A 21,004-nucleotide genomic window follows, 5' to 3' on the forward strand; every position below is an offset into this window, starting at 1 on the left:
AAAATTCTTAATAGGCTAATTATTTTAAATTACCGATATTTTTATTATCAGTTTTGATGATCCTTTTATTAAATTAGCAGTTTATTAAAAAGAAAGCTTGATTTTTGTTGGGGCATTAGAGATGCTATAAGGTTTTAATAAAAGGTGGCAAACTGTGCTTTTGAGTACTATTTCAGATCTACCGCAAAGTCATCCCTTCCATTACAGCATTATACTGCTTTAACTTCTATATGAATCTTTCTGCATTTCTTTTTACTCTCCTCCTGTCTCCATCAAAACTAACCTTGATCTTTCACCGGTTTTCACCCTTTTCAACCCCACTTCTGACATTTGCACATTCCAAGAAAATGGAACAAATAAACATAAAAGCATTTTCAGCCTCTTTTCTCATCAATTCCTAATGTGTAAGCACACATTCCTCTCTTTTACGTAACTTTGAACACGCTAGCACTATTTTAAGCCTATTAATTGGATTGAAGGCTTTTTATCCTTTTTTCTATGGTTATGTACAATATACATATACCCTAAGGTGCTTTGACATCTGATTTACAAGTTTCTTTCCACATTTTACAGAAAAATAAAATAGGTTGGGGGCAAATTTTGCTTGAAGTAAATAACCACAGAACTAATGTTTCACCCAAGAAGAAGTAAAAGAGGATTTTCATGTTTGAAACTGCTGGTTCAGTGCTCCAGGCTGATGATAATGTTCAAAGGGACGAACAGATCTAGATCAGATAGATAAGTGGCGTGACACTCTCGACAAAGTAGATGTTATGCGTAGGCCTAAGAGAAGGTTTTCCAAGATTTTCCAATGAAACAGGATGGTATTTTTAAATTTAAAAATATAAATTTAGTCACTGATACTAGAGCATTTTCAGGTTAAGAAATAAGATCCCTTGGCTGACTTGCTGTGTATTTTATTAAATATCAGATATCATGACTAACAGGATACTTCAGAAAGTCTAACATGGTGATCACTGTGGGGTTTTATTATAAATCTCAAAACTTGAAACAAGGATTTTTGAGTTCATGCCTCAGGAGGTTATGAAATGAGGCAAAATTTGCAAAAATGTTACTCCCTGCACCCCTACAAACAAGTCTTCTTTTTAAAAAATCGTTTTTTCAAATTTGCCACATTTCCGAGTGCACTTGGAAATACACCGTATACAGTACAATTGTAAATTTTAATAGCTAGATATCCACTGTGGAGTGAGATGCAGATGGAGTCATTTTATTGAATGGAATGATTACTTACAAACCTACTTACCTTGCATAATGAACTAAAGATAGGAACAAAAACCACCTGAAGATAAAATGTGGGTGGAGTAAGGTAGAGAAGCTTACAGTTCTGCCATGTTACTGAAGAATGCAGTACTGCTGTAGGGGTCAGTAATGGTGGTCATCACTGCTTGTCAGACAGTTTCCCTTTCCTACCTAACTCACTTCATCCAGGTGTTGCCAAACCCCTTGGTTTCAAAAGGACCCCTGAATAAAAATGACAGGTTTAATCACATCTGTTCTACAGTATATCTGCTCATTACTAAACCCCATAGTGTAGAACAATAAACAAATTGGCACTCATTTAATTTCTAGCTTGGTAAACCCAATTACGGTGGATACCTCCCGTTGAAAATAAGGAGAGACAAATGGCTTCTGTAAGCCTTCTCCATAACAGAGCTCGGGTTTCATGACCACTCTTTGCATGTTGCAACACACCACAAGTTGTCATGTGCAACAGAAAGCCTTGCCTGTTATTAGATGTTAATTTTCTGTAGCAGGAGACACCCTTCCAATCCCCAGTGAAACCTACAGGAGTGCCGAGTTCCACCCCCCACCTCAACCCATCCTGAAGCAATAACTGTTCTTGCATGCTAATGTGGTTACATTTTTCTGCTGTGGTAATTCTCTTAATAATATGATATGTTTAAATAATTTGAAAGACTTTAGTGAGCTTAATTCTGTTCCAGATGGTGCTTCTGATGTTTGAAGACAAAGGGCTTTTTTGGATTTCATTTTTGAATGATATGACAGAGACCTATTAAAATAAAAAAGACCACCAATTACGTTTACAAGGTACTTAATCTATCTACATTATCTGATATGTTCATAATGGCCCCAAATATACAACTATCTGAAGTAGTATATTTTCTATACTGTATTATACTAGAAACTTCCTGGGTGGCTCAGTAGCACAGTCATAAAGACATACTGGTAAGTTCACCGACGTCTGAGAAAATTGGCTCTGTTGTTTGTGTGTGCGTGTCTGTATTTGTGTGTGCTCTGCGATGGACTGGCCTCCCATCCAGGGTGTACCCCACTTGCGCCGAGATTGGCTTCGGATCCCCTATGATCCTGAACTGGGTCAAGAGGTTAGGAGATGGATGGATAGAAACTTTTTGCATTCAATTTTTTCACCTGCCTCGATACCTAATTCAAATATGTTCTTATCATTGCAAGCCATATCCTATATGTTAAGTGCCAGGATCCTGGGCTGCCATTCAGCTTCAGTGAAGGGACTCTTTTCTCCTTATATCATAACTTAATTCAAAGTAATCAACTGGAGTTTTGTTAAACCTGTTAAAAACTTGAAAGTCACAACGTCAAAAGCTATGACATTGAGGATATTTTTTAAGAACGTGAATTCCAGGTCAAAATGTTTACTGCAATTCACTAGAAACTTAAAAGAGCTATACATGATCTGCAGTTAATAATTTAACAAATCTCCAGCTTCTGGTTGGCTTTTGACAAATGGTCTTAAATGTGTACAGCCAAATCCGAATACGCCTACTGTACACTGTGTACTGTACTGTACACTGTACACTGACTCATAAAGCCATGTAGTTTTAAAATAAGTGATGTCTTAAGTAAAGCTGAATTCCATGCTGAAAAATAAAATAAAGTACAATACAGTAATTCTTTTTCATTGAACTTACATGCATATGTACAACAAGGAAAGGATGATTTCTGTATGGTTGTGAACAGGAAGTTTTACATATTTTGCCAGTTGTAAATATATACATAAAATGAAAATTGAAAGAGCTGTGTTTTCAAAGGTGTGCATTATGGATGCACCATACTAAAAGCAGACAGATTCTGAGTGATACAAAAAAGACAAAAATGTCAAAAAAAACATTTGTCCACAAAATGCACAAGGAATGAGAAAAGCTTTAGGCAACCTGGACAATAATTTTCTAGCACTAAAACTGCTCTTTTGGAAAAATATTTTGCTTAAATTTGATTCACTTATGTCTTTTTGCATGGACTTGCATAACTACTGATTTAGGGCCCTTTGACAGTTATACTGCAGGTTTAATTTACGATAATTGATTACAGTCTGCTTTACATTGCTGTTTTTTAAGCTGTCAATGTTACTAGCAGTCCTGAGAACCCATCCACTCCCCTGGAGCTAAGCTAAAAAGTATGTACTGCTGACAATTATTACATTATATTCCAAACTGCTAGTGTCAGAATTGGTGGTGTAAAATGTTCAATTACTATTTGTTTGTGACCTATCTGTTATTTTTTGCTGCAGGCATTTAATGCATAAATCTAAGGTATTTAGAAAACAATTCCCTACATTTTAATTTTTTTCTGAGCCTTATTTTTCCTTTTATTTTTTTCCAGCTTTATACACAAGAAGGCCTGGCCGTATTCCTTTAACCCATTAAAGATATATATACTTCCAAGAGATTTTTTTCCATTATAGCTCTATAAATAATATAACAGACACTGATATTTTACACTTCAACAAGATAAATTCACAAGAGATTTATCCTTTATTTTAAATTTATACACTGGTATTTTACAAATTTGCTGTTTACACGCCAATACTATGAAAGTGTGGGTAAATAAAGTACAAACATACTGTACATACACATCTATTAAGGACTGAGAGCAGTTACTGTAGGTGTTCATAGTTCAAGCTCTTTCATTTAACAGTGCGTAAACACCTTTAGTACATTTTAATATATAATTTTTCATGTGTCCCAGTGTTTTCTTTTTTATGACATGATTCTCTCGGCTCTCATACAGGCCTCTACAATACAATTTCCCAGTGTAACATTTGGCACCACTCCTTTGCCACTGCAACTGCAACAACCTCTTTGTTTATCAGGGGGCTCCAACTTCATCCATATGGTTTAACTTTGTCTGTCAGACCCAGTGGGTCAAAACCCCAATACCAACAAAGTTTCTTTACCTGCATTATCTGAAAGTGTATCTTCTGGATTGCCAAGAACGATGGCTTCTTGTGCATGCCAGAATTTGTCACACAACTCTTTCTAAAGATTTGTTTAGAAGTCATCTTCACTTTAAATTTTCATCCAGCAAGAAATTTTAAGCCATCAATCTATGTTCAATCAACCCTAAATACTGTTAATTACATTTTTAAAATAATGATGAAGGATTTAATCTTCTAAAAGTACTCACCAAAACATCTGTAACCCCAAGCCAAATAATTTAATTTTATTTGAGCTGTGTGGAATTACAAAGTAAATGTCTTATGCTTGGCTGTGAGAATCTACCTGTCCTTTCCTGCTTAATACATCCCCCCAGACATTTTAGTTAAAATAGAGATTAAAAAAAATCTTTTTACAACAATGGAAACCAAATAATTAAATATATACAGTATTTAATCTGCAAGTATTGCATATCTACATATAAAAAATGACCTCATTTGTAAAAGCCCATCCCCACTGCACAAAGCTCGATCCAACATATAGTACAGTAGTAAACAGTATACTCTTCAACACCGTTAGAAGACACTCAAGGAGTAAATACGGTAAGGAAAATGTACGTTGTACAGTAACATCTTGTTTGGACAGTGATGTGATCATGTTTGTAAATGGCATTCACCACATTGATAAACATGTCCAAAGAAGGTTTTAATCTGCACAGTCTGTTTTCCTTAATGTAGTGATTACTTGAATATCCCAAGCAGCTGCTAGAGAATATAATTGCCCTCCTGTAAAAAGTGCACAAAAAATAAACAGCATATTGAAATTATTGCTCAAAAAGCATAATTTGTCTATGATTTTTTAAAATGTTTTCCTACTTTTTTTTCCTTATACACAGTATTTGTTGTTGAATGGTTACAGTAAAATAAAGCAACCAAAGATGCAAAACTGGCTCCTTTTATTTTATACAAAAAATATTTATGGGAGCTGTGGTTGGAGGTTAGTAGAGTTATGCACCAAAGAAAAAAAAATGACAATCCTCATATTGCTGCTCCAGCAATCAGGCAGTAGGGAGGAATAACCAGACTGATTAAACAGGAACATGAGAGATAAATACCTACCTTACTGAAAACAACAGTTCCATTAAATTCCCCCAAACCAACATGCTTATCCACTGCAGCAAAAACACGAGTTTAACTTTTCATCAAACCACTGCATGATTGCTGTTGTATGGTACAGTATGTCCAAAATCACTCTAGCTTTGTGACTTTTATGTCTTGTAACAAATAACAGACAACTTTTCTTTCATGCTGCTCACATTTTGCTCTGTAAAGATCTGTCACACTCAACCAGGGAATTACATGTTCAATTACTTTGGATTACAGTCACAGATATAACATCCTATTATCGGTGTGCAAGTCAAGAACTGGATGGATGCCCAACTTTCTAAAGGAAATGAACAACATTAAATTTGGGTTGCTCTGTTCACATCCCAGCCTATCAAAATTGCTTGTCAAATTAAAATTAGAGTGAATGTTACAATTAATTAACAGTTAGCCAAATCAAACGCTTTAAAACCCCTTTCTTGGATGGACATTTATTTTTTAAAATATATTACCATATTAATAACATAAAAATGTAAATGTTTCTATTTCTGTACATTCCTTGCAGCATTCCAGTTTTCTGAGCATTCCAGGAAAGCTTAATACAGTGAAAGTCAATATTAAGATACAATGTGATATTTCATTTTGTCTACAATTAGACAATGCTTCCAAGAAGAAGTTGGATTCCATATTGAAACTAAAGACTTATTTTATTAGTAGATTTTATCAGTAGCACACATTACTGTATTGATTTGAGACAATAAATTAATCAATAATATTCAAATGGATAAATCATACACAATGGATCTTTCCTTAAGTTCACAAGTAACATAACAGAGATTTTCTTTGTGCACTGTGGAAAAATAAAGAGCAGGATTTTTGACAAACGTAAAGCTAAAAATAAAAAAATCACATTAATCAAACAAACTACACTGTATTTAAGCATATTGTATGTACTGCTGCTGCTTCTTTGCTGCTGCTTCTTTGTATTTTTAGTGAAGGTTTTGCATTTCTAGTAATGAAGAAAATATAAGCACAACTTGCAGAGAAAAAGTTGATTCTAGGCTTTTTTAAAGAACTGGTGATAGCTATCACATTCATGTTTGCATAGTAGTTATATTGAAGGAGACAACTACTTAAAAAAAATCCATTTCAGTTTTTATACAAATCTAAAGAATTTCTGATGTTTCATTTAGAACAGTGATTCCCAATTTATTTTTTTCATTTTTAATTGAGCAAATGTAGCTTAAATAATGCTAATGAAATTGCTATAGTGACTCAAATGCTCATTTTCATTGCCATCCCATTAGTATGATTGCTAATATTAATGTTTCATAAGGTGTTTCTTTGTACTATGCATTGAAGCGATTGTTTTGCATCTGTTTGTCAGCAATGGTCTGACTGGAGTTTTGTAGCCAACATGTTACAAAAGGCTAAATCTAATGTGCTTTTCAGCCTTTGACAGAGGTAACATTGAGGCATATTGTTCTGAAATGAGAAAGAAAAAAGGCCAAGACATATGTTTTGCTGCCAATCCAAAATTAAAAACTGTTAACAGTCGGTTTTAAAATTAATTTTGAAAATTATTACCATATGTTGTTGTGACACCTATTGCAATTTATCATAAAAGTTGTTTCAGGAATTGTTGATTACAGGCAAAGATATTAATAGGAAAGCTTAAGAGAAGTTCCTTTATGCTTCTAGTCACAGGAAGTTAAGAGTTTTGTGAAGAGCAAAATTTGAATAACATTATTCTGAGTCCCCAATATAAGCACACAAGGTACTGTTTTTACTTGTGCCATTTTTATCATATGTGTGCAAAAGTACTCCATTCGTGGTATGTTATTAATAACACAGAGCAAGACTTAATGACATACATGATCTAAAAGTCTGTCAGCAATTTTGAGAATGTACCTTGATCCAAATAATATTCATGGGAGTTCTTTGATATGCTTTTATTTATTTAAGTGAAGGTTAGGGTGAGTCGTAATTTGTTTCAAATAACAAGAAGGCTGAAAACCACCCATCTATGGCACAGTGAATAACTCAAACTAGAATAAGAAAAAATAATACTAATTGGATATTCAGACAAAATTTCACTTGCCTAATTTCCTTTTTAAAACAAAATATGAGCCATAAAAAGTGAAACTTTATAATCTAAGGAAACCTTTATTATTTGCCAATCATCCTGCAATTGAGCGATAAAAAAACAAAAGAGATGTATGTTTTCCACAGCTGCATTTCTAATCTGTGGCATTAACCCACGTCTGGTCTTGAAATGTGAAAATATTACATGTAGCCCATGTTGCTTTTTGTCTCCCATCTTTTCTTGGCTTCAAACCTGAAATAATGCATAAAGTTTTCATTTTAGCAGTTAAATCATGCTGTGTGCCCAGACTGTCAAACAGTGCACTGCTGCAGAGAGTATTAAAAACAATAAAACATAAAAAACAAGACAAAGAAGCACAACTTTTCATACTTTAAACATTTTAAGTAGCCCATACTATATTTTGACATGTCACTGAACTTAGAAGTTTTAAAAAATCAACCTTTTAGTACCTTATGAGGATCTTTAAACAAATGCCTATTAATAATTAAATGGTAGAAGGTTGTGTTGGAGCATCTTTTAAACCCAAAGTAGAAAAAAATACCTTTCATTCTCTGGCACTTTATTGAAACACAAACACCAGTATGACAAGCAAACCAAAACCAAAAGGCAAACCTTATCTCAGACTGGACAGCTAGACTCTTTACCAGCATAAACTAAAGTTGTTAAAAATCATTCTGATCAGTTTTTAGCTCCTTCTCACTTCTGCTTCATAAAATAGACCACACATCCACATACAGCCTGTGTTAGATGGCCTTTTAAGCTTATTCTGACTGTCTCTGCAAATCTGGACTCATTTTATCTTCAGTAAACTAAGTTTTCTGGGGCCTGTAGCTCCTAAACTCATTTTATGTGAGTGTGAAATGCACCTACTTCCACAACATGGCCTCTTTCTATACCAAAATTTATAATGAGAAATCTTAAAACACAACAGTTCTTATTTGATGCACTTTTAATGCCTTATCACCTTTCTTTTGGAAAATAAAACGTATAGCAATGTTATGTTCACCGTAAAATAGAAAAACAGCTAAGCATGCCACACCCTATGAGTGATGCAACTTGCTTTGCCTGCAGATTTGTATTAGTGCACCACAATTCCCATGTTTTCTGCTTTGTTAGGCAGTTCAGGAGCTAATTGCCATTTACCACCTCATTCCATATGTAGATGTGTGCAGATTAAACTTACCTAATTTATAAACAATAAATTAGCTCTTAATGTGGTAATGTTAATTAGAGTATCAGCTACAAAATTGTCAAACAAATTAAACAGCTTTCTTCTTTTGAAAGGAATTCATTTCTAACCCTAATCAAATCAAAAATCATATGCAAGTACTAAACAAAACTAGCTGTTGTGCCAGCACTGGGTAAAACTGCATTTTTTACTAAAATACTTTATATTTTCAAGTTTGTAAATGTAATTTTACTGTATTCAGGTTGTTCTACATATGTTATATGTTATGCATATATGAAAGAGTTTATATTGAACAGACTCATTGTCAAGAAAAAATCTGAATTTTTTTATCTAATTTAGTTCTCAAAAACACTAGTACCCAATCCAGCTTTCTTTTTACTATCTACAGTAGATAACAATTATACATTTGAGCACAGAACATGGAAATCTAGACTTCATTACAGTTTCAGTTTCTTCAAACTAGATGAAGGTACTTGCATAAGTTTAATAGTGGATGCCTGCTTCAATATTTTCACAATCGATTCTGCTTTGGCAGGTATCGGACTTTTTATCAGCATGTGCAGTTTAGTAATATATTTTGCATCTTTGTAGCATCCAGTTTCCTGTGCTCGCATCTAAAATCTCTGAAATGACTGGTCTGCTTTGACACAATCATTATTTTTTCTTTAAATTTAATCTAACATTTACAGACATTAAGTACTAGTACTATCAAAATACTAATAGGAAACTTGGCTAAGTTTCCTTTTTACTTTTTTTAATTACAAACGTAGTAATATCTATAAAAATTGTATTTTTTGTGTTCAGCTTGGATAAAATATGTTAAGAATGAAATGTGCAAAAAAAACGGCAAATGTATTTTTTTTCTCTCTAGAAACAGTATAATTTCTTTCATAAAGGCTTAGGTAATTGCCAGTAGGAGTCGAATATGTGTGGGAATGCAAGTTGGAACCAGTTATTACAGTAATGACAGTAATAAATGTGGTATGCGAATCTTCCTCAGATTTAACTCACAACTATAAAAGTTAATAGGAAGAAAATGACGAACCCCCAAGCAACTTGTTTCTTTCTTTTCTGGGCCTCCCTTGATGCTTCAGCTTCCTGTTTGGCTTTCACAAAGTCACGGCAATCTGCAGATTTTGCAATTTTCACAGCCGTCTATATACAAAGAGAGCAACATGTTACGTCATCAAATGTACAGCCTCAAGTCTGGTGTATAACCTGCAATTCTGTGCATGAATATCTAGGTTTGGCCTCTTAAAACGTGTTTCGGGAAATCAGGAAAAGGTGTTTCAGAATATGATGAAAACTTGTTTCTTTACCCCATTTCAAGTACTTTCACACTACAGCTTTAAATGTGCATAAAATTCACAAATGATGTTTACACTATACAGACAAATATGGACAGACAATATATACAAGAAACAACGAGGGAAAGTAATAGTTATCCAATTCCTCATCGGTAAACAAGGAATGAACATAAGTAGTTGCTCCATCTTTTGAATTTGTGCGTTTAGATTAATATAAGTACTGTATATAGACCAAATCTGGTTTATATGTGATAATACATGGGGTCTTTAATACTGTAAGTCATTAATAGTGCTATCAATTGGATATTTGATTATCACCCTTAAACTCACTCCTAGTCCATAGAATTATAAAATATACAGAAAAACACATCTTTAATGCATTTAAATATCTTTTTGTAATTTTTTGAAAGTTTCTTGGCAGCCACAACTACTTAGGTTTATATTTTTCGCTGCTAAATAGAGGTTTTAAGGTACACGTCAGCTGACGCACAGTTGTTGTACCCCTGAGCAAGATACATCACCCATTTTGCTCTAGTAAGACACCATGCTGTACAAAAATGTACTCTTCCTCATGTCATTGTAAATAGTAAGTTCAAGCTGGTAGCAGCGTCAGTATGTGTAGGCAGTGTTATAGACAATGACAGGGCTATTCAACTTCCTCTATTTTTCCTCTATATGTCCTATACCTAACATTTCTTTAACTGAGAGATTGTACTCTCTTTGAACATAACATGCATGATATGCAATTTATCAAAATTTCAGTATAATAACGTTATTATAATGATAATAATCAGTAATGAAAACATACATTACCTAAATATATAATAAAAATTAGACAGATAATTTTCAGACAAGTTTCAGACAATTAACTTTTAAAATCGTTTGCTGAATTTGTTAGATGAATACAATTATTCTCTATGGACTGCACATCCATTTTTGTGTGCTATTTTTGAGCCTGGAAGTAAAACCTTGTTCTGTGGCATGTGACTAGACAAACGTTTCCAAATACCCACCATGCTTTCTGAGATAAGAACACAAGTGTGTTGATTCTGGGGAACAATTCTGACTCTATAATTGAAAATGGCAGGGGCACAAAAAGCCTCTTTAACTCGAATGTGAAGATGTCTGTACTTTACGTTATTTAGAAATGGCACAAACAAGATATGTCATACAGCTCCTCTAGGTTCTTATTCTTTTTGAAAGACTTTCCAATCTGCATCATCCCAATTCATTTTCAATGCACCACATAAATAATACTTCCAACAAAAAAGTGATGTTTTACATCCAAAAATTAGGAGAGAACATGGAGGGAGGGAAAACGGGGACACTTATTTTCAGCCTTTGTAATTTTCAATTGAGAAAATGCATGTTCTTGCAGTTGCCACAGTGGCTGTAGGAACTACACTTCCCACAAGGCAAAGGGTGTTTTCATTTGTTTTGTCTAACTAAAATGACCTGTGGGTTTATGAGGCTCTATGTGTCAGAGAGCATGCCTAAATGTACGTAAGAATGTACAGGCACAGGATATTTAGTTTGGACATCAACTTTTCTGTGTTCGGAGGAGGTCTAATCTCATAGTGAAGAGTAAAATTTGTGAGAGAACATTTCTTGTTATATCATGTTAGTTCATTGTAATTTAGAGATGATTTTCCCTAATACTGCACCTGCAGCTAGCACACACACTGTGGTAAAATATTTTGTTATAAAGTTAGAAAAAAAACAAAAACAAACAGTATTATCGACTTCTGGCACAAAATCCATCTGAGTGAGTCCCAAGATGAGGGTGTAAGAAAACATTGTTTTCTCAATGATGTTCATGTCTGTTGCTGGCCAGGCCAAGGCAGAAACGTGATGACTTGATTTCCTTCAGTGTTTGTCAATTTGGTCTTGAAAGCAGTATATTCTTACTATTCTTACTACTGTAAATTGAATTAGAAAAGAACTGACTTCACAGCTGTAAAAGATTTTTTTCCCAATAATTATAAAAATTAAGTCTGTTTGCTTAAGGTGGTATTCTTGGGTTTAATAGCCAAGACATCACGATAAATTTACCAGCATTCAAAGTGACTAGTCAATCAACGTGCAGGCATGTTTCAAAATAATTTCATACCAGATATCAGAGCCTGTGTGCATTGATGTAGACATTGATACACCATATAGGAACCTAAAAACAGGGAGGCAGAAGTCTAAAATAATAAATTAATGAGCTGAATAGTCTGTTCACATCATATCCTTTTCACTTATAAGAATTCTGGAACATCACCTATGCTACATTCTCTTTGTTGTTTTCCACACAAACAGCTGGACATCTGAGCGCACAATTTCAAAGTAACTTCCAAGACTTTGTGCAAGAAAAGCAGTAAAGTTAGTGTGATTGAGAAATGTTTATATTGTTTCAGGGCTTCAAGAGGCACACAAAATTACTCAAACTGAGATTAACAACACAGTAAACTAGATGATATAAAATCTATCTTCTATAATGGATATATAATGGACTTTGGGGATGTTAATCATTACAATATCGAGTAATAAATCTTCTGAATTCCTAAACTATAGCAATTCCATTAAGATAAATCAGCAACCCCTGTTATGACTAGCTATAAATGTTCTAGATAAAAACTGAATCCAGCTTTCCAGGATACTACTGAGATAATTTTATACTTTGAAAAAATGACTACAACCTTTTTGTAATACAGAATAATAATCAAAAACAGAATGAATTAAAGTACACAGAGAGAAAAAAATCTTTGAGTAATGAAGAAATGTGTCACTATTTCTCTAGTTGAAAAAACCTGGAGAAAAAAATAAATGTTTCAATTATAATTAACTGGGATAAACTTTATTAGAAAGACTGAAACTAAAATATCTTATAATGCATGCTGGGATTAAGGAGGTCAGAGCGAGCAGTCAGGAAAAATTAAACTCTAAAGGCTTTTTATCACCATATTTCAGGAACCAAGGGTGTAAAATGTTCTAATTTGGGATACATTAAAAGCCATAAAGGTCTTTCAAAAAGATTAATGGTACTTTGCTTGGATTTAAGATAAGGGCTTTAGCTGGCTGCAAGAGCTGGGCTCCGGCTGGGCCCTTGAGGCATTCATCTATACAGTCACTTGGAAGATTTGTAAAAGCGTCTGCATAACCTGAAGCTAACACACTGTGACAGTTTTTTAATTCCTCACAATTTTTTATAGGTTTTAAACCCGTAAATCATGTTTTCTAGTAAAATGTTTTAAAAAAGGGTAAGTTATAATGGCTGATCATACTCATGTTAAGTGTAGATTGCTGAAAGATAATTTTCTGGGGCTGCAAGAACCATGTAAACTGGTGTAGGTGCTAAAAGCTCACTTGGCAATAACATCAACAGAGAGTAAATCCGAGGTTTATTAAATTGTCTGCGATCTCTGCAAAGCTCTCCTTTATTTCTTGCAAAAACCCAAATCATTACATAAAAAGCATTATTCTGAGTCAAGATCAATTTAGGGGATGCTAAATGACTTCTTTTGAGGTTTACACCCAGAGATTTTTATTGTTCTACACAGGGATTACCCAAATTAACCTGCTTTCCGTGTGGGGAGATTTCTTATGCTAAGGTCTTTAAATCGTTCTGTCCTCAAATTTTTTCCAAAAACAAAATAAAAACCCTTTAAAAATACAGAGCAGAACTGTAACTATATTTAAAGCGTTAAAGGTCTTTAATTTTTTTATCAGTTCAGTCTACAGTTCCTGATTGTCTTTACTGAAGCTCGACATTAATGTCAACCAAGTTACCTAGGAGACGGAACAGATCAAAGAGACAAAAACCCCTCAAATGTCTGATTAATCAAGCCTGCAAACAGCTTATTTCTTTTAGCCTGCATGCAAGTATGAAAATGAGATTCCGAGAGCAGTACATTGTGCAGATTTGTTCATTCTTATCAGAACAAAGCCAGCGGCAGCTTATTTCATGGATCACTGGCACTGTCATCGCCGCTGCACAGAGCAGGTGACAGCTCTTCTTTCTGTGGCTGGAACAAAATTAGCAAAAAGTCGGCACAAATTAGCCTCTCATATTTTCAGTAATATGACATTATTTTTCATTTACTTTTTGATCCACTTTTCAGGATTTTTTTCCCCCCTCGGATACACTCTTCTTAGTGCCAAATGTTTTCACATCAGAATCTGGCAAAGATATAGAAATTAAAGAAAACAGAACAATAAAAAGAGGAAGAATGCAAATGGCTTTAAACAGCCTGTGTGCTCTTTGTTCTATTGAGTCATACAACATACCCCATGTTTTTAGCATATTGTATTCAGCAACTTAGAGGAAGATCATTTGGTGACCCTATCTTATCTTCAACTTTAGGTGCACCGAACAGTTAACCGCCTTTGGCACCATCTTTATTCCAATAAATGTTATTTCAGTGGTATTAAGCTCTTTAAAACAACTACCTTGTGAATCTCTGCAGCATTCATTCTGTTGACACTACAGAAATTCATCCACTAGGGGGTGAAACATTGACAGCAATATTTTTGATTGTCAATCATATCTGTAATGCTCCATCTTTATTCATCCATAATGGGCTGAGATGCCGGTTGACTCCTCAATAATGGCCTGAAGAAGATAGCGCAATGCCCTCTTGATTCAACTCTGACAGATATTTACTTGCGCCTTTTATCAGCAGTGCCAGTAATTCGTGCCAGTTTTTCGCACAATGTGTTATTTAATCTAACACAAACCCTGACAATTCTGTAACAGAAAACAAGATAAACAAGAACACAGATAACACAATAATATGCTATGAACAGACAGTACAACCACGGATGTGATTTCAAACAAGACACCTTTCCTTGGTTCTAGGCACAATATTTATTGATGGAAGGATACAGTGTGAAAATTCTCACTCTGCATGACTTGAGGTGGACTCAAAATAAAAAAGCACTAGTTAATGTTAAATGTGTGATCTGCTTAAGAAAGTTTAACTTAGTTGCATTTTGCTTCTGAGCTCCTTAATTACACAACCATAAATAACTTACCACAATTAACCTCTGAAGGAATTTTACATGTTAAAATATAAGCAAATATTTTGTAAAAGAATGTTTTATTTTCATGAACATGATCCAAGAACTGTATCCTTACAATTTACATTTATGTATAGACTAGCTACAATGTCTATCATAAAGACATTTTACCACCCTCTCTGTGACAGTACAGTGAATGGCGAGTGATTCTGTAAGATGAGGTGAAAATAAGTATACAGTCTAGAATATGCTTATCTCAGTTTTTTGGCAAAAGAATTTATTGTTTTCATTTGTAAAATGTTTGATACTTGGCAAAGAAATAGAATGGTTAAAAGTTGAACCATTTCTGCAAAAGTAAATATATTGCATAAATTCTATATACAGTATATAACTTTAAAGTGAGAAGACAATACTTGGCAATCCATAACAAGCTGCTAGATATCATTTCAACCATTCTTGTATTTTTTCTTATATAATTTATTCAGTCGCACTTTGCTACTAGACACATTTATTCTGCCATGTTTTTCTTTTTTTTGAATAATTGACTCATTTCAAATTCATTTTTTGCATATGAGTTATTATGCCGTTTTTCAAAATTACCACAACCAGAGAAGTGCCACAACAATCACATTAGTTCATTCCAATGGTTTTGAAATCCATCTACTAGTTAGATTTACAGTTGCAGAGTTGTAGTTCTCCTTAATAAAATGCTAAAGAATTGATTAACATCATACTATTTTATAAACCACTAAAATTATGCAGAAGGTAAATCTTAGAGCTGTGATTGCAAAAGAATAAATGAAAGCTGAGTTATAAATTTGTCATATTTTGTAGACAATGGTAACAAGTGAAAGTAAAAAATGACAAATTATACAAGATTTGTTACTTTTTATTAGTGCCATGACAAGACTAATATACTTTATAAAAGTATTTAAAAGTCTGTGGAGTGTTTTTAAAATCCCAATATATACTAAAACTGAAAATCAAATCAAAATGGCTATAGTTAATCAAGATCCTGTTGTGGAGGATGCTCTATATATTCCGAGACATTATTATGAATACAAAGACACTTTTGTTGACTTTTTCTAATGATAAGAATATCTTCATACTATCTACATAATATAACCAAAAATACAAGATGAAGCCATTCAAGCTACATAATCAACTGATTCAAGACAAAATACATAAAAATGTAAAAACCAAAGTAAGATCTTAACATTTAATCTAACCTATACATTTTTGAGCTCATATGTCACCTGATCTGTTTATGATCAGAACATGGAATGAGGGAGGGTGGTACCTGCTGTACATGGAATGACAACGAATGGGCCAGGTGGTACCTGCTGGATGGGAACTGGGCCATTCAATCTCCTTGGAGGTGCAGCAGGTACCATCTGGCCCATTCCAATCATACAGTACTAACTATCATAGATAACTGCCCATTCACTGCTCTGATTGTAAACACATTGGCTGAGAGTGTCAATCCAATAGACTTCTTCATAATCAATAGCGAAACACAGGCCAGAGGATACAAGACTACAGGGTATGGACTACAGGGAAGTGCATTTGAAACTGAGAACAGGGGCTCTTCTTTTAAACTAAGGACTGTGTGTTGTGGTAAGGGACAGGCTATCAAGGTATTTTGTTGGACCCAATACTCTGGCTTCTTTCAAGAAATGAGTGGTTGAGATCCCTGAACCACCAAGCTACTGTACTAGCAAACAAGCTACTATATATGGGCCAAAGGTCTTAATCCACAGTCCTAAACTAAGCTTGGACCTGAATAGGAGTTCTTCACTAATTAAGTGATACACAAGTGGCATGATGACAAGGATCACATGTGTTAATATAACTTAACGGAGCTGTCATTTTCTGCAGCTGTGCATTGGAATTTATTTGCAATCTCTGATTCAAATTTCCTGTCACTGATTCTCATTGCACCTCTTCATGTGATTGAATGTGCCTTTACCTTCGTAAGAAGAACGAAGAGACTTGTGAAGTAAGGTAAGGTTTATGTAAGGAGCTTCAAAGTATCATGAATGAAGAGTCTAAAACTTGCCAGTTACTTTTTTTCCACAAATATTTGATAGTAAAGCTGGTAATTCAAGACGCAAACACATTTTCTTGCTAAAAAGTGAGAAATCTCAGAATTTTGGCAAGGGATATGAATGGTTGAAGGTCCTCATGAAATGATATAAAAAAGAACAACTATTAATTAATGGTATGCACCCAAAAGTATTTTGGATGTTTTTTACCCTTTAAAAATTATAAAACAAATGCCAGCTTATATTTTAAGGGCAGCACTAAAAACAGAAAACCCCCACAATTAAAATAAAATATTAGCCTGGTATGTTTTATTTTCAATAATGCCTTATGATCTATGCTATATATTGATACTGTTCACAATTTCTCTGAGTGAACAGTAATTTAACTAGTATATAATAATCTATTATTTGGCAGAACAAATCATGTTCATGTTATCTTGACTCGGCTGTTTAGCAAACAGCATTACTGGAGCTCCATAAAGTACAAGGAAAACTCATGGGAAGATGTAACACCCTAAAGTACTATGCGCTTCTCTATTTTCTTTAAAATAATCTGATTCTAGATACATAACACACTATCATCTTTGGGGAAAAAAGTATGAAAGTTCGCCTGCTTTGTGCTTATTCCTTTATCTTAGCTCTTCTGAGTAGGGAAGCTTATTAGCAAGCTTTGAACTCACATTTACAATAATGTGCCATCAACAGTTTTATAAGCTAATTAGAAAAACAGTTTAATTAATGACTGACTGGTAATAAAATGGCAATCATGAAAAAAGAAACCGAGGGTGCTAAGCTTCGACTACCACCAATTAAGGACTAATTACAAACAAATTATATATGTGTTTTGCTGTGGGCTTTAATTTAAAAAAATGGCTTTAATTAAAAGAGAAAACATGCTAATTAATTAAACAGCACAAAAAATCTACATTGAAAAGTATGCTTTGTCTATCAAGTAATTAATGAAATACAATAATCCAAATTAGATTCCCTAGCATTTGATAAAGCTTAGTATCACTCGATTTAAAAATTAATGGGCAAAATTTAACTTGAGTCATCCAGAGATATAATAAAGTTCATTCGGTGAGAAATCGCTTATGCTACTAGAAAGGGAACAAAGAGGAGACTTTTCCTGAACAGTTTTCCTGTTGCCTCAGGCTCCAAGGGTAAATGGGAGGGGGGACAGGGATCTGATAATGACTATTTTCCACAACAGAAACGCTCATTAACATTTGATTACTAACATGCAGTATAGCAGGGAAAAGCATATAAACACCCAAATACATAAATAACATGAAATGTTCTTAGCTCGGCTCTTTGTCTTTGTTAACCAGCCATGTCCTTTAAAACAAAGCAAGCCCTGACACCTTTATTTCACAGTGTTTTAGTAATGCCTTGGAAGGAAAAATGCCTTTATAACACATTGGCTTGATTTCAAGGTGAGGTTAAAGGCCTAGGGTCTTTAACCTTCATAATATTGACTAATCCATAAAATGTTTTTACCTAGATTTTATTGTATTCAGAATTGCCTATAAACAGTATGAATACAAACATTCATTTTGATTTAATAATGAAACAGTCATTTCAAACAGAAAAAAAGATTATAAATCAAGGCCAGCATTACAATTAAATCAAAAGGCAAGGGGATCCACTGTATCTGAACTACATATATTGAATTGGCATGGGGAAAAGTAAAAATGTAAAACTTCAAACACAAATATCCAAACAAAATTATAAATATAAAAATGTGTTCTTGGTAGTTTCCAATTAAGATGATAGATGCATACTGAAAAGGCAATTTTTTTGTGTGTAAAAAACAGGGTTGACATTTGAAGAGACCTCAAGAAAGGATATTTTCATATAACAACGACTTACAATTGTGCACACAACTAGCTGTCATGGAAGACCTGTAAGCCTGATTTAAAAAAAACAGGTTCCCCTTTTGTTTTACAGTAACATGATAACTATGAGTCCCTGTATTGCACAACTGCAGCTGAGTGTCAGTATGGATAACAATATGAACATTCCTCAGGACAGAATCTGAGTTCTGAAGGTATATCTCACATGGGAATAAACACAAGAAGGTTACTGGAGGTCTCTATATGAGAATAACCTTGGTTTGACGCTGGTAGTTTAAATTAGTGGGATGTAGATGTAAATTCCGGACACTATCTTTTGTTAGAGATGATCTCTCCCAGCAAACTTGTGTTTAAAATAAAGGTGCGCAGGCCTGGTTTGAAATACTAAGGAAGACAGGGCTGGAAGTCCACTGCCTGGCATAACTCAAAAACAACTAGATTATTCTCATATACTAGTGAAAGGTAAATTAAACACTTTTTAGAAATCAACACTAGTTCTTAGAAAACGTATGTAAGGGACGAATGTGGCAGCTTAGTATCACTCAATACAATTCAACTTGAGTCATCCTGTTCTGCAACACATTTTACATTATTAGTAATCAAAGTAAAGTTTATTTCATCTGTTTAATATATAATCTCAGAATTTTTCTAATTTTCTTATTCTATTTGACACAAACCATAGTTCTACTTGATAGCTGTTCATTTGGTAATATTAAAATATGTCTCTTGGCACTAACCAGGTTTTCATGGAATAAAACACTTGTGTAGTTTTCTACAGATTACCTTACACATAGTACATGCTTGCATTGTAGAAACAAAACATTCCTGCAAGCTTAATTTAAAACATATCAAAGATGAATCCAGGGCAAATGGCAACAAACATCATAAGTTTACACAGAAAAACAGCCTATCTATATAATAGTAGAAAAATTGTAGAAATTGCATTTCATTTTATAGAAATTTAAGGACAAAAACTTTGACAACTCGTTCTTAATAAAAGCTTGTTTAATTTCCTTACACTTGACTGTACCCAGGGAAGCTAAATTTTTAATATAAGCAGTAGGATCATATCAACCCTCCTGAGAGAGTGACACAAGGCGAGTGAGTTATATATAGCAGTCGGTTAATGTTATGCTAATTAATGAAATTAATTACTCCTTATGTAACTTAAAGCAGTTTAAAATAATGTGCAGTAATCAAAGGACCAAGACACTTGTGTCTCTTAATTTCAGGGCCGCTAACATTTAATCTACAAAACTAATATTAAACAGTATCTAAGAAGCCAGAAGCTATTCCCAGTACATTGCCACTTCTGATGTTTCTTTGCTTTTTAAAAAAAAAAGTTTCTCCTTGGAAATCGACCTATAATTTATACTGCAAAATCAAACACAGCTTGTTTTCAGCAGCTTCTTCTAGTTTCATCTCTGACGTGAAAGCTGTTGCTATTATTTTCCAAAGCTACCAAGTAATACTGTACATTTTATTATTGCCATGTCATTGGCAGTAGTGTGTAGGGTTATGAGTAGCAGAGCATAGTAGTGTAGTGTGGAATAGTAGTAGTGTGGAATAAGGAGGTTGCAGGTTCAAATCCCGGGTGTGGCACTGTTATTGTACCCTTGAGAAAAGTACCTCACTCAGAAAGCTCCTATAAAATGCCCAGGTGTATAAATGGGTAACTAATGTAAGTCACTTTGGATAAATGTTCCAGCCAAATATCTTTAAAAACGTACAGCAAATACACCAGCAGTGAACTTAAATCTGCATATATATTGACAAACAGACAGATTCAGGCATCAGAGCAGAAAGTACTATTGTGTAGAATTATGGTTGTATGAAACAAAGCAGTGATAAATTAACTTATTCATTGAAAACCAGGTAAGATACTGTAAATGTGAAGGAGGTTATCTTACAATTCAAGCTAATTTCTTCAAAAATGGGCTTTGATTTCGAAATTCTGAAAAAAAGGTATGAGCAAATGAAAGGCTGATGAAGAATTATAAAACTATTAGAGTTCCTTAAACAAGGCTCTACAGCCAAAATGCTGTGTTTTCTTTCTTCTCTTTTCAGCATGGAATAAACCTATTACTTGTTCCTTTGCAGTCTACGCATGCTGACACAGCTACCCACCTGAAATATTTAAATCATTATGCTATCACTATCATTATTACGATTATGTTCATAAATATGCAAACCCGTATTGATGGCATATGTCATATGG

The 21,004-nt window shown here is 33.9% G+C and overlaps 1 protein-coding gene across 1 annotated transcript in view; it reads right to left on the minus strand.

Annotated features, from left to right (window-relative positions):
- Nucleotides 1-3,753: 3,753 nt before the first annotated feature.
- Nucleotides 3,754-21,004, minus strand: part of fam204a (family with sequence similarity 204 member A) — a 36,143-nt gene continuing 18,892 nt past the window's right edge. Inside the window, exons 7-8 of the mRNA XM_088917256.1 lie at nucleotides 9,623-9,732; nucleotides 3,754-7,619 (exon numbers count right to left, since the gene is read on the minus strand). Of these exons, the coding sequence (XP_088773382.1) occupies nucleotides 7,568-7,619; nucleotides 9,623-9,732 (162 nt within the window). The 3' untranslated portion in view covers nucleotides 3,754-7,567. The remainder of the gene's footprint in view (nucleotides 7,620-9,622; nucleotides 9,733-21,004) is intronic.

The sequence above is a fragment of the Atractosteus spatula genome, chromosome 5, assembly GCF_055471065.1.
Source record: "Atractosteus spatula isolate fAtrSpa1 chromosome 5, fAtrSpa1.hap1, whole genome shotgun sequence".
Taxonomy (NCBI): domain Eukaryota; kingdom Metazoa; phylum Chordata; class Actinopteri; order Semionotiformes; family Lepisosteidae; genus Atractosteus; species Atractosteus spatula.